Genomic DNA, 14,922 nt, shown 5'->3' with positions numbered 1-14,922 from the left:
GGATGGGGTAGGTACAGGGACAAACAAGGCAGAAGGCAGGACTACATGTAGATAGATGTGGCCAGGTGTCACCCCCAGGCCACACGGGATGAAGCTGACCTGCATCGATCCACATCCCCTAGAGACCTTTCTGCTGGGCAGGACTCTGCAAGTCCCTGCTGATGCTGGGGGGGGGGGGGGGGGGGCACGGGCCTAGGGGCNGGGCACAGGCCTAGGGTCCGACTACTTCCAGAAACCACAAGGGGTGTGTGCCTGCCACCCACCAGCCCGCACAAGAACACTCTACCAGAAGGAAATGATGTTCCTCGGAATGGGAATTTGCATCTCCCCACCTGTCCATGCAAACCCCACACCAACCCCCACCACGCCGCAGCAATGTGCCTTCCATCGTTCATTCAGCCCAGATCTCATCCCCACGGAGGAGGGCCCATCCCCCCCGGCAAAGGAATCCTCTAGCACCCCCCCACACACCACCCCTCATCCCCTGCCAGAGCTGGGGTTAGGGCTGACCGGCCGACAGCAGCCATGGAGACCTCTGGAAGCAGTGTATCCACCCCTGACCTGGGACGGACCCAGCATATGAGAGGTCACATTCAGCCGCGACACGCCCACGAGGTATCAGTATTAGCCACCCACCCCCAATACCGTTCACAGGGCCAGGAAAACCAAGCTTTCACCGCATAGCATGGCAAAAGCAAGGCACAGGCCCCAAGCAGACCACATGTGCAAACTTACCTGTTCCACTGGGCTGTTTCCATCCTCACTGCCCCCCCCTCCTCCCCACCCTGACCACCGGAGTCGATGCTAATAGGCATCTTTTCAACAAGCAACCTTGCTAGGGAAAGGTGGTGACTTCCGAGGCCCAAACTGCTTTACCTGTTCTGGGAAAACTGGAGGCAGGTGCAGCCTAATGAGTCTGGGAGGCTGCCGGGGCCTGTGGCAGCCCCGGAGCTGGCAGCCGCTTGTATTTACAAACACGAGAGAGCGGGAAGATTCCAGGGCGAGACGTTGCCTGAGGCGGCTGAGAATTCGGACCAGCCATCTCCAGACCAATACTTAATTGAATAGCAAACCACCAGCACACGCTAATGTGCTAATTAGCCACCCAATTGGAGTTAATTAAAAACTAATCTGGATGTCAAAATGTAGCCTCTCATTAATGTATCACGTGTTTTCTTTTCTTTTTTTTTTTTTTTGAGCCAGTAAAAGTGCTGCTTCTTCTATTAAAAGTAAGAGATAAGGATTCGGCATTTTTCCCTGGGAACCGTACAATTTAAATATGTGCTGTGGCTAAGTGTTCTCTCTCCCACAGATAAGGCCCGGCTTGATAATTAACTGAATTGCTAGCCGGGCGAATCAAATCAGCATTGTCTGATCAAGCCGCCCTCCAGAGAAGCAGCTCCATCGTCAGTACCCCCCTCAGCGCTTTGCAGACGTTGGCCGGCATGGTTGAATCTGCATTCCTGGAGTGATTCTTTAGGTGTCAAAAAGTTGGCATCCTCAAGTCTAGACAGGCCTTGAGCTGCCTCAAAACCGGGAGGAAAACAAAACCAGAGGCGCGCACCAGCACCCTGGGCTTAACTGTATTAAAGTCATCAGTAAGTAACAGGTGGGCATTTCTGACGATGAAAAGGCAGCTTCAGGACAAGCGCTCTGACTCACCTTCTGCAGACAGCCCCTGGATGTTTATTCCCTTAGCTGCCAGGAAATTCAAGCAGGCATCTATGTTTTCAATCTAGGAAAAAAAACAACGACATACACTCGATCAATGTTCAGCCTTCTCCAGAGCCATCTTTTATCAGGAACAAAGGACGATATCAGAGAGAGGGTTCACTGTGCATTTGCTAACGTTCGCAACGAGGAAAATGACGTGCCAGCGGCGGGCGGATGGATGGATGGATGGATGGGTGCAGGTCAGAACTCTCTGTCTGTACTTGCACAAGAAAAGGTTACCTAATATCCCAACCACACAGTTCCAGAAGTCGAGGCCCTGGCTTGCTCACGGCTGCCAAAAATAACCAGAGTGGAATCAGAGCGCCTATGTGCACCACTGTCACTACAGCTATCCTGAAAATTTGAGCAGCTGCCAGAAAAATGGAGGTGGGGACGAAGGGGATAGTAGACGCACCCATCCACCAGCAGCTGGGAGAAATTTCCAGCACCGAGGAGGCATGCCGTCAAATGTGAAAACAGTGAACGCAAGTCTCAGCGGGGCTCTGGGCCGTGTTTACTCACAAAATTCTCAGGATGGTGGGCATTGCAGATGACGAGGGAGGGCTGCAACCTCAGTGAGCCCCTCTGTCCTTTGTTTTCTGTGAGAAGAAGGAACCCACCTGCCAGAGTCTGGGAGGTCTCCCAGGCTTGCCAGGGCTGATGCCACGGCCAAGGGCAAGCAAATGTCCAGCCCTCAGGAAAGAACAATTAGGTCATTCCCAAAGGTCTGATTTGACTTCACTTGTCAGGGCTAATGATTTTTTGGTCTAGAGGAAAATGTTCAGGCTCAATTAATGTCAATGGTGACCATAAATAAAAGAAACTGCTTTTGACTTGGCACCAGGATCTTTAATTTCACACAGTTTGCATTTCACAGTGGAGACCCACCCCCCCACCCGACTTCCTAGACTCCATCAGCATTCTTATAAATTCAAACGGGTCTTTAACCCATAGGGTTTACCTTGAATAAATGACTGTCTTTCACAGTGTCCATGTGACCATTCTCCCTCCCTCTCCCCAAGTGATCTTCTGAAGGCAACTTAATAGCCACAGAGCGATGTGTCTACAGTGAAAGAGCTCTAATTTGAGTACAGTCTGGCTCCAAGGCAGTCTTCCTGAAATGCATGTCCTTCTTCCCCCATGTCTGGCATTTTCCTTCTCTGCTCCCAGTCTTCAGACTTTCCAAACACGAAATTAAGCTACAGGGGCACCTGCAGAAAACTGCATTCGTTCTAAGGCTCCACTCCACCCTGAGCCCGAGGCTACTCCATCCTTGACATTTTTAGATGGGTTCCCACCCCTCTCCCAGCCTCCAGCTCACCCTCAAAGATCCTCATTTGGGAGACTTTTTTTTTTTTTTAATCTCTAGGAAAAGGGGCAAAATGCAATTTCTTGCAAACGAAATAAATGCTGATGTTATGGGTTATGGCTGCCACAATTGCAGAAAATCATTTCTTATAAGGGGGGAGGAAAACAAGATTGCTTTTAACTCTTCCTTCCTTCCAAGCCAGAAGGACCGACGGTGACAAGCAGGTGCTGCCATCATGGAGGGTAGGGGGAGGGGAAAGAAGGAAGAGAATGGCGGGGAGGGCCCTGTGGAAGGTGTTTTGAAGCAAACTGCTTACATTTTAAGTAATCAAAATTAGATCTCTAAATGTTATTTCCCCCTGTGACAAAAACCTGCTTTTGAGAAAAACAACTATCAATGCTTATCTCCACGACTGTACACAGCGGTAACGTAGCAAAACCATACACAAGGATTTGTTGCCCCCCAGAGAGGCACTAATATTTAAATCATGATAAAATTATAAAATTCTTCTACCCCTTTTTTCTTGGAATAATCCTATCCTGCTTCTTCAGTCTATCCTGCACATGGCTGATAAGTGTGGTTTTGACAATTATGTCCCGTGAGAATGGAGATAAAGAAAAAGCTGACCGCCCCGGAATCTGTTAATGTAAAATCAAAAATAGTACACTTGGTATCTATCCTGGCAAGCGTCATGGAGGTGTGCTGACGTGGGTAGGTTAAGTTTTTTCAACAACAGGGCAGCAAAGTAGCACTGATTAAAAAAAAAAAAAAAAAAAAACGACACCCACCAACATATTCAACAAAAACACTGCTCCCTATTACAACACTGTAATTCTATAGAAATTTCCTTCCTGGGAGCATAAAGAACATTTACTTGGCACATTCATGGAGCACTGCATGCATGTAGTATCATTTCAAGTGCATGGTCATTTCTTCCTGCAAGGCTAGCCCTTGGTTCGTTTCAATTCGGCCATCTACTGGGCTTTTTAAATTTTATTTTTATTTTTATTTTTTTAATTTTTTTTAAAGATTTTATTTATTTATTTGACAGAGATAGAGACAGTCAGCGAGAGAGGGAACACAAGCAGGGGGAGTGGGAGAGGAAGAAGCAGGCTCATAGCGGAGGAGCCTGATGTGGGGCTCGATCCCAGAACGCCGGGATCACGCCCTGAGCCGAAGGCAGAAGCTTAACCACTGTGCCACCCAGGCGCCCCGTACTGGGCTTTTTTTAAATGTTAAATTCTATTAAAGAAATGAATAATTATCAATAGGTTACCTAGACGACTGCTTACTCCTGTTGCTTTTTAAAATCCCTATTATTCTGGGGCGCCTGGGTGGTGCAGTCCTTAGGCGTCTGCCTTCGGCTCAGGGAGTGATCCTGGCGTTCCAGGATCGAGCCCCACATCAGGCTCCTCCACTAGGAGCCTGCTTCTTCCTCTCCCACTCCCCCTGCTTGTGTTCCCTCTCTTGCTGGCTGTCTCTCTCTGTCTAATAAATAAATAAATAAATCTTTTTAAAAAATAAATAAATAAAATCCCTATTATTCTTTCAAAGAATTTCATAATTTAGATCAGTTCTCCACAGGGTGGGGAGAGTGCGGGAGAAGGGGTAATAATGTCGCCACCCCCAAGGGACATCTGAACATTGTGTGTTCTCACAATGTGGGCGGTGCTACTGGTATTGAGGGGGTAGAGGCCAAGGATGCAGCTATTCATCCTATAATGTGCAGAACGAGGAAAAATCCTACCCCAAGGGTCAAGAGTACCAAGCCTGAGGAACCTGCGATTCTTTTCATCATTCAATCAATACAATTGTGTAGACGTCTGCTGTGTTCCAGGCTCTGTGCCGGATTCTTCTGACCATGTTGTCCTCCTCCCTGTCCAGGAGCCCACACTTACATAACCCTTCTCTTTAGGATCCACAGAGCCATCGGACACACACCCCAATTCCCAGCCACGTCAGGGAGACGCAGAGCATATAAACAAAGGAAGCGTCAGGATCCTCCTTCATTAGGTGGAGAGAGAAGGCCTAAGGGCACCAAGAACGCCTTCTTCTAAAGTGGAGATAAAGCAGGGAACAGTATCTGGATGGTTGGACTGCACTCCTGGAATATGTTAAAACTAAAAATAAGAACTTGGGTCATCATTTAAAAGACGATTCATAAGCCCATCAAGAGCCTTGAATTTTTTCCCTCTACTCTGATTTCTCTGCTCACAGAAGGAGTTCAAAAAACATTTCTCAAGTCTCAAATCCATTCTTTAATAATGTTCCGTTAAAGTTAAAAATCACTCCTGACAAGGCTGCTGAGACCCACGCTCTTTTCATCTGCACCCCGGGAAGAGGGCAGGGCTGGGAAGCAGAAGAGGGTCAGATGTGGATTCCAACCTCCTGGCTTCACTTGGAATGAGATCAGAAGGACAGAATGTTTCTTTGATCCGGCCTCTCTTGGGACTGAAATTCACCTTAAGGCTGTCTTCCAAGTACCATACAGGTAAACAACCAATCCGTCCCCCCACACCGTTGAAACTGCACACGGCCACCACACCCGGTGAGAGGACTGGCCTGGGCACTCATTAAGGCACAAGGGTGTCCTCGTGCCCATCGTTAATGAGCCCCGTGGCTCATGTGCTATCCAGACTCGCAGTGTGAGAGGCGGGATCTGATTAAAGCTGGGAATGTAGAGTGATGGGAAAGGCTCTTAACCAGCAAAGTATGTAAATACGACCAAAGTCGTTCATTAACACATAGCAGCCAATATAAACTACTTTCCAAAATTAGCTGACAAAAATCTGTGCAAAGCCTGACATTCCAGTGTTGCTGGGGGCGGGGGGTGGGAGTTGCACTTCACACTGGGGGAGAAGGCTGTTGCTGTCGCTGCTGCCATGGAAATGGGTCTGAGAGCTCTGGGATGGCGTTCCTGGGGTTTTAGCTGGGGTGGAGGTGGGAAGCCCAGAAGTGGGACCACAACGTGGCTTGGAGACCCTGGGAGCAGAACGGGGCTGGCTGCAGGCATGGGTGGAGTAAGGGAAAAGACCAAGACACGCTTGCACAGTCTTCCCTTTGTTTGGGGCCATAGGTGGTCTCCACCGTGCGCCGTCCCTGAAGATCCAGGGGAAAAGGCTACAATAAAGGCTCCCTCTCAATCTCAGCCAGGACCTCCATCCCACAGTTGTGTAGTTTCTCAAGAACTCTGAACCTGAGGCTTGCAGGGTAACTTCCACGGACTGTGTGTGTTGTAGTCTCTGCTGCCCACGTCCAAGGGCACATCTCCACCCAGGACAGCCAGAGAGCAAGGAAAATCGAAACAAATGCCAAACAACTGGGAAGAAAAGGGGGAGGGATGGGAGGCCAATGGAAAACTTCACATTTCAATCATGATTAAGGCTGGACTGGGTCTCACGATAAAGTAAAATATGCAAACCCCGGAAGAACGGCTGTATATCTCCTCGGTAGCTTAGAGACTGATCAAATACCATGTGTTGTGGCAGTTGTCATGGCAGCATTTTTCTCTGAATACCAGTGTAGCTGAGTGCAAGGCGCAGGAAAATGATTGATGCAAACGAAGACCATCTCTCTGGGACTACCTGGCCCAAGGGGAGATGGGGCTCTGGGCATACGGGTAAAGGGGGCACTAGTGTTCATAAGTTAAGAGTTTCTCCCTGGGCCCTTTGGAGACCTCCATCCTGGGAGGAGAGGCAAACGGCTGCTGCATTAAAGTCAGGCATGCTTATGGCCATTTTTTAAAAGTCATGAAATACCCGGAGCCTAGGGAATGGTAGACCCGGACCCCAGACAAGGCTGAGTAAGAACTTGCAAATTCTGGGCACTTTAAAAGCACAGTGAAGCTTCTTCAGAAGCCTCATACATCAGCTCAAACAACTTCTTTCCAGAAGTGTGACCCTCACACCTGATGCCGCTACTTGTCAACAAAAATATTCGTTTATCCATTCCCTGACCTCTATCTACTGAACACCTAACTGGGTATTCAGTGGTGAATAATCCCTCACCTCGCAGAAGGGGACAGTTTAGCATAGGGGACTGGGCATTAAGTCAGTAACGTGCAAGTAAGTACGGACAACATCTGCCACGTACTAGAAGACCTCGTCTAGCCAGGGGATCGGGGGGGTTGGATAACAAAAATTTTTTTAAAGGGAAGTTTATTTATTTTTAAAAGATTTTATTTATTTATTTGCCAGAGAGAGAAAGACAGCGAGCATAAGCAGGGGGAGTGACAGGCAGAGGGAGAAGAAGGCTCCCCGCTGAGCAAGGAGCCCTATGCGGGACTCGATCCCAGGACCCTGGGATCATGACCTGAGCCAAAGGCAGATGCTTAACCGACTGAGCCACCCGGGCATCCCTGAATAAAAATTTCTTAAGGCAGAAGTAGCATGCAGGCTCAAAGAGACAGGGCTTTTTGTCCATCTGCTCACTGATATAGCACCAGGCACCTAGAACAATGAGCACATTGTACTCAAGATTTGTTGACTGAAGGGGAATTTGAGCTGAGACCAAGAGTTAACTGGACGCTGAGAGTGGGCAGAAAAACTATACCAAACCTCGTAAACCAAAGACTTAAAAGATTCCATGCAGGATGCAACATACCACGTTCTGGTAACCAAAGGAGAATCAAAATGGCTGGAGGCCAGCAGGTAGGGGAGAAGAGCTAGGAGATAGGACTCTGAGCAAGAGCAGAGGACTGGCCACACAGGGCCACATTTGAGAGCTCGAAGGATGGAGAAGGCAGGGGTCCTCCCAGTTCTTAGGGAAGCCTTGAACTATACTATCTCCCCAAACGTTACCAGGGCAGCAGCAGACAGGCCAAGCCCTTCCAGTCTGAAAACTTGAGGATGGGCTATTTTGTGTCTGGGATGGCTCAAGCGGTGTCCTTGAAGTGGGGGCTCCAGTGACATCTGGGCTGGGCATGGAGACAGGGAGGGATGGGAAGGGGAGGACAGGGTCTGTGGTCACATGTACTAGGAAGGTCTGCTTCCTAACCAACAATGCCTCCATGCCTTTCAGACACTCCTTCCTCTGCCCCCTTCCAAAAATAAAAATAGAAAAGAAGAAAAAAAAAAAAAAAAAAAAAAAATCCAATCATGAAACCAAACCAAAAAGCAAAATGAACTTTGGAGAAATGCTTCTCCTAAATGCCTGTCTCATCTGTGTTATCTCTTTCCTCTGCGTTCCTAGGCCATGACCTGATGCAGCATTTGTCCAGCTGAACTGTTATTTGGACACCTCTATCAGTGCTGGAGCCCAGCATCATCCCGTGATCATATGGCTCATGGGCCACAGTGTGGTCCTGGAGACACAGTCAAGTGAGATCGAACTGGTGGGGCCTGGCTATTATGATTTTCATTTTAAAAGACCCCAGAAATGAGGGAACTATATGGTGGCACTTCAAATTCTCTTAGGTGGGGAGATATTCAAGAGCATCTCCCCTTGTGAACCCCATAAGTTGCCGCTTGCTTGGCTATGCATGTAGCCATCCTAGCCCAAAAGCACAAGGGTCTCCACCCCTCCTCTGGCCATTTGTACATCAGCTCTAGCTTTCTTGGCAGCTTTGAAACAGAAAGCTGAAGAATGTGGGACTTGGGCTAGTTGGTGCTTCAGTCCCTAGGTCTGTTTCTCTTGCTGCTTCAATGCCTTGCCCAGCTCCTTCCTTTAATTTGGCAATGTTATCCACCTTATTGTATATAATATAACTTCAGCTTTCCAAGATGTTGTCAAGAGTTCCTTAAAAAAAAAAAAAAGCTTTATAGGAGTCTCTCTGCTGTTACTGTAAATGGGTAAGCCCATATGGATGAAAAAATTCTCTCTAGTGGTGAAAAAAAAAATTGAAAACAAGAATCTCAAATTCCTCCAGTGATTATCTTTTTCTACTTTGCTTCCAAATGCTTAGAATACTTCATTTTCCTATTACATTCTGACTTCTCAATTTTTCCCTTGAGACAAAGAGAAATCTGGAAAGGGAGGTATAGCTAAAGTTCTAGAAATCAGTCCTTACTCTGGAGGCTCCCATAATGAACCCTTACAGTTGAGCTCTGCGGAGTATCCCCAGGTAGAGAGGAGAGGGACGGTTTCACTGGACATCAGTACGGTTGGAAAGGCCCCTCGGCTGCCCCCGTGCGCGTTCGTCCCGCATGCCAATGCTAACATCATCTCCCTGCTGCAGTTTCAGAGTCATGCTGCCTTGCTTCCCAGTCCTCCCCGCAAAGGGACTGTTCCAAGGTGAGGCCTCCAAGTTAGGAGCTGGGTACCAATGCTAGAGAGAAGTGACTGGGGCTAAGGAGGGGTATTCAGGGACAACACAGGCTTTGGAGTCAGACAAATCTGGGCTCCAATCCTGATTCTGCCGTTGACTACATTATGATCTCCACTAAGTTTCCTCAGTGGCCTGACCTGTAGAATGGGCATGGCAACACCCCTCACACAGGGGCGTGGCGGTCATTCTGTGAGAGGATGTATGTGTGGTACTCGGCAAGTGCCCCTTAACTGGCAGTGTTTGTTGCTATGTTGTCGTTGTTGACATGACGTCTCTGGGCTATACTTCCAAGGCCACGACATGCCCAAAGCTATTTCTGGAGTCGGCCTCTGGCAAAGCCGAGTTCGACAAGCTTACAGTTCTAGAAGCCTTCCATTTGCTCCTGGCTTTCCCCTCAAGCCTGGCTATCCAGGACACTGGGTCCTCTCCATCACATAACATCCAGCCTCTGTGTCAGCAAGCTGCTCTTGGAAAGATGGCAGTAAATTAATTCACACCGGGGCAGAAGGACTGCTGCTGGCTTCCCCTGGGTGACCTCCCCCACTGCTACCTGTATTCCATCACAGTCATTAGATGACCGTTATCTGACGGGAGAACATGGGCTCTGGTCTCTGCACTGGATTCTGGTTCCCTCACAGATTACCCATGAGACCCTAGCAAAATGACTAACTGCTTCAAGCCTCAGCTTCTTCATCTAGAAGGTAGGAATGTACAGAACTATCTCAATAGAGAAACTGAAGCAGAGATAGGTTGAACTTGGGTCAAGGATCTGGAACTTTACATAGCCAGAGCTTTAAAAGACTCTTTCTTCATACAATTCCATAATGGCAGAATATGCGAGATCACTGGCCTCTCCTGAAAGTGAAGGATCATTTTGGAGTTTGTGAGATACTCTGAGGCTCGCTACATTACACAACACTCGTACGGCTTCACTATGAATGGGTTCCTTGTAGCTAGAATTCATTTCAACCCTGTTAGAATCAGCACTCTCTGTCCAAAAAGATTTCTGGTTAAAGTCTCCTTTACTAAGTTACATAAAACAAACAAACAAACAAACAAAAAACAACCCTAAGACAGCAGACAAATAGTTTCCTTAAGAAGGAGCAATGATTGGGGCAGCTGGGTGGCTCAGTCGTTGAGCTTCTGCCTTCGGCTCAGGGCGTGATCCCAGAGTCCTGGGATCGAGTCCCACTTCGGGCTCCTTGCTGGGAGCCTGCTTCTTCCTCTCCCACTCCCCCTGCCTGTGTTCCCTCTCTCGCTGACTGTCTCTCTCTCCATCAAATAAATAAAAAAATCTTAAAAAAAAAAAAGGAGCAATTATCTTTTGTGGAAAACCCTGGTTTTTCCTACAAAGAAGGGTACAAACTCAGACATCAACTTCAACAACAAAGTCCTGCCTTCTGGACCCCAAATGTGTGGCTGCCTCTTGAACCAACAGAGAAGAGCGGTGCCGTGGACACGTGCTAGAAAATTGCACCCAGGAGCTAACTAAAACGTGGTAGCCTCATTCGTTCTTTGATGAATAACGACTATTTACTCTTGCAGTCTCTGCTCTAGGGAAGGGGAAACAGGTGACAAGACAGGGTGGTCCTTCTTCACATGACAGACAGCCTCCTACAGTAAAGCAGACAAGATGCAAGTATCTCCCCACTAAACATAGATCCCAAACACGGGCAGGGTTAACTTACACCTATCAACTCATCAACTCAAAAGCTTGACATGGACTCACTATGCTCTTTCCAGTCTGGTTATTTTTGTATCTTGGCCATATTTACATCCTTAAAACCATAAACCACCACAAAGCCTTCAAGGGACAGAACAGAAATGTAATATAAAACAAAACAGCAGATCCTTGATACCCTCCACGTGCAGCAAATCCTCCGTTTTGGAAGTCCCGCTAAATAGGTCATTTTATGCACAAAGCAAATGCATATAAAGAACAGGGTAATGGGACCCTTTGCAGATGAAGGCCAAGAGCCAGACGTGCCTCCCAGTTTGGTGACCAGTTCCCTCATTCTAGCCTGTGAGTGCAGCTTTGTGATTGAGCCAGTTCACCATTATCTGTGGCTATGGTTCTTCTGGGCAGCTTGCGAGCAGTCCATCCATGGATTTCAACCCTGCAATTCCAAGGACAGCCAGCACGCAGTGCAAGACACACCCTGGCAGCTTCAATATGCAGGAAAGCAAAGCCGAGCAGAGTGCCTTAATGCCCAGTTCAGAATCCTGCAAGGCTCTGCCCTCTCACTGGTGAAGGCTGGGATAAAGGCCTCTGCCCTGTCGTCCTGTGCCTGCAAACATCACGCTGTCGTGTTCTTTTCTGCTGGAAATGGAATTCAACACTTGCCCCTCCCTTTCCACTCCAATTCCACATGCTGCTAGCAATTAGCCGGTCATGATTATATGCCAGGCACACCACCAGCACCTTTCATATACGTTATAATCTATTTTTTTTTATTTCAAAAAACTGTTAGTAGGTATGGCTACAGAGGGCAGCCTAAATTCTAGATCGCTGGCGATGATTAATATGTAATTGGGGAGATTTTGCAATCTAGTACACAATTTAGCAATTTTGCAATTTAGTACACAAAATATACTAAGACAGTAGGTTTGACTAATAGTTTCAAATTCTAAAATTTGTGATCTAAGCAAAGAGCTACATGCCAACTAATCAGAAGTCATATGGCATCAAAAACTAAGAATACTATGAATAATTAAAATAATTCTCCACTCTGTTTACTGTCATAGGCAGAATGCCGGAGGCACCGAGTCCACCAGAAGAAGAGAACAGACTAGACAAGGAAGGTCTCTATGACAGGATATCCTTGAGCTTTCCAAGGCTACAAAATATCTAGTGCACCTGGGAAGAAACAGTGACAATTTTAAACTTGTCATGTAATGCTAATCTCTGTTGCTATTTCTGTCCTTGTCAAGTATTCAGTTGAACCAGATAAGGCTGCAATTTTTGGGAGGTAAAAAATGGTTAAATATTGGCCATTTCATACCATTTTACCTATTATTAGGAAGATACACTCCCCCTAAAGGCTAAAATTAAACTGTTGGGTGACTATAAAAATAGAGCGCTTTAGAGCTATTCATAAATAGAGCATCAGTACCTCTGAAACTCAGAATAAAATCTCTGCAAGTCTCTCTGAAAGGAGTCTCACCAGACAGAGGGAAAACATCGAGGCTAACCCTTAAAAGGCCCTCTGCTTTAGTGAGAGCTTCCACAATAGGATCCCCTTAGAGAAGCAGGATGGGGTCCGGGAAAGGCTTTCATTCCCAGTTGATTTCTCTCAAAATCTCCCAGGAAAGGGAATGAGGTGTCCTTCATAACAGCGAAGAGAATCCAGGCTGCCTGTTCCCCTCCTCTCGTCTTCCTGCTCCTTCAGAGGAAAGTGCAAGAAAAAGGACATTCTGCCACCCACTCCCATCTCCTCCAGAGGATAAAGCTCAAGGCAAAGTGTTGTCAGCTGCATTGTGACTGGAGCCATTACCGAGAGGAAATTTCACCTGCCCAGAGAGACGGGACCAGAGCGGAAGTCTGTAGATTCCTTCGCTCCTTATCTTAGGGTAAGGTCCTTGATTTCCCCGAGCCTCAGTCTTTCTTTCAGAAAAATGGGCGTAATTATCCCTTTCTCGAAAGCCTTACAGAGACCTTCCAAGAAACTAATATTTGCATGCTTAGAAAACACGAAGCACTGGGACAAACTCTTCTGCATACATTATTATTTCAGTTCATTTTCGCTAGTAGATGAGGGAGAGCTATCACCATCTTCCTTCTAAGACTGCAGTTATTAAATAAATGGTAGAGCTGGAATTGGAACACGTAGTGGAAAAAGGTTTAAAGCTCTGAAGCCCTCTACACATGCAATGTTAACAACCAAATGGCAAGGGCTTCGCTATGTTCTGGACCACTCTGTTTGGTCACCTCCCCTACCCTGGGACTTCGACTATGTGACCAGACCAGTCACCAGTCCTTCCAAACCAAATCTCATCTTCACAGCAAAAGGATGAAGGACACTTCACAGAGGAAGGAGCTGACTTTCCCCACGTTCTTTTGTACATGTTTTGTGGGAGATGTTTATGATCCTTTTCTGGTGTTTGAGATCTTCAGGAACAGAAATTATGAATGTAAACATTTATGGGCATTATTTTGAAGTCAAAATGCTCCCCAAACAAGGATCTTTCAAACCCCCATATGCCAGTGCTTAGGATCCCTGAGGAAGTTCATGACACTCCTAAGAATACCATAGTTTGGGGATCACAAACCTCAAATGTGTGTAAGGGACAGACAGGTAACAAATGAAGAACAAAAACGGAGTATAAGACAATAGGGAATGGTGGAATGGGACAAATGCAGCCCACACCCATCTCGAGGGGGCAACTGCTACCTGGGTTTAGCCGATTTTGGCCTGGGGAGTGCCAACCCAGCACTGGCAGGTCATCAGGGAAAGACGGGAAGGGAAGGGGAGGGAAGGGAAGGGAAGGGAAGGGAAGGGAAGGGAAGAGGGGAGGGGAGAAGAGAAGAGAGAAAGAGAGAAAAGAGAAAAAGAAAAAAGCTGGAAGGTCAATTTTTATGAAGTACATTTATTTTCAACTAACTATCAGCACTGATTCAGTTTTTCTTTGTGTTTTGAAAGGTCTTCTGGGACCTGACCTCAGCTTGTTGGCAACCGTCCTCCTCCCTCTGCTGAGGGTGAGGACACAGGCATTCGCCTACTGACCAGCCCCCCACGCGCAGACGCCATAGGCTAACCATGCTTTAACCAAGTGCAAATAGGAAGTCATTGCTCAGTTCTGCTTCATGGAAAAATTAAAAAAAAAAACAAAACAGAAAACAAATACACAAACAAAAACACCCCTCTGATGCGAGGCTGGAACATAAGAACTGCATGAAGACATACGCAGGGGTGTGGATCCAAGCATGAGGCCCAGATGGCTGTTCTATAAACCACAACCTCCATGGCTACAAATCACCATCCGATCTCTCTTTTAGTTCAAGAAGATGTGTAGCTATTCTCCCTCCACGCATCCTCCCATTTGCTACGTTCTTTAACCTTACTGAGCACCACGTTGCCACGGACGGTGCCTCAGCCCCAGGCAGGTGTGCTGAGCATTTCTTTAGTAAATATTCCCTGAGCATCTACCAGGGCCCAGGCCGTATGGACAGATGGTCAGATGCAAGAGCGCCCTCCAAGACGTTAACATCTACTGGGATACAGGCAGTAAAGTACAATGTGCGAGAGGATTAGCGCTTCCCTTTTTCAATAGAGGAAACCAAGGGTCACTCGGGTTAAGTGAGCCACAAGAGACAGAGAATGCGCTTGCAGACTCCAAGACCACAGCCAGGCGCACGACTCAGATCGGATCCATTCAGAGCTTCCCACAGTTCTCAGACAAGGGGATGTCTAAAGCATCTTAGCCTTTCCAAAAAAGCAAAATGACTGGCTCATTCAAAATCCTTCAATTTAAATAAACCCTTTAGAGTTACTGTTAATTTTTAAAATTTTAAACAACTTCGCAAACTAACTTACGTTTACATGTATGTTTGCGCAGGCAGGGCCCTACAGAGCCTTTTTGTACTTGGCTCGAAGACAACCGTTGGCAAAGTGTTGTTACCGGTCCAAGAGCATCC

At 47.2% G+C, this 14,922-nt stretch overlaps 1 protein-coding gene across 8 annotated transcripts in view; it reads right to left on the bottom strand.

The window, feature by feature from the left end:
- Positions 1 to 14,922, bottom strand: part of NAV2 (neuron navigator 2) — a 385,459-nt gene that overhangs the window by 230,343 nt on the left and 140,194 nt on the right. For all 8 annotated transcript variants that reach the window (XM_034646084.1, XM_034646086.1, XM_034646085.1 and 5 more), the window contains exon 4: positions 1,663 to 1,735. In XM_034646084.1, the coding sequence (XP_034501975.1) occupies positions 1,663 to 1,735 (73 nt within the window). The remainder of the gene's footprint in view (positions 1 to 1,662; positions 1,736 to 14,922) is intronic.

This window comes from Ailuropoda melanoleuca, chromosome 16 (genome assembly GCF_002007445.2).
Source record: "Ailuropoda melanoleuca isolate Jingjing chromosome 16, ASM200744v2, whole genome shotgun sequence".
In the NCBI taxonomy this organism is placed as follows: Eukaryota; Metazoa; Chordata; class Mammalia; order Carnivora; family Ursidae; genus Ailuropoda; species Ailuropoda melanoleuca.
This window is presented reverse-complemented; position numbering and strand designations above follow the sequence as displayed.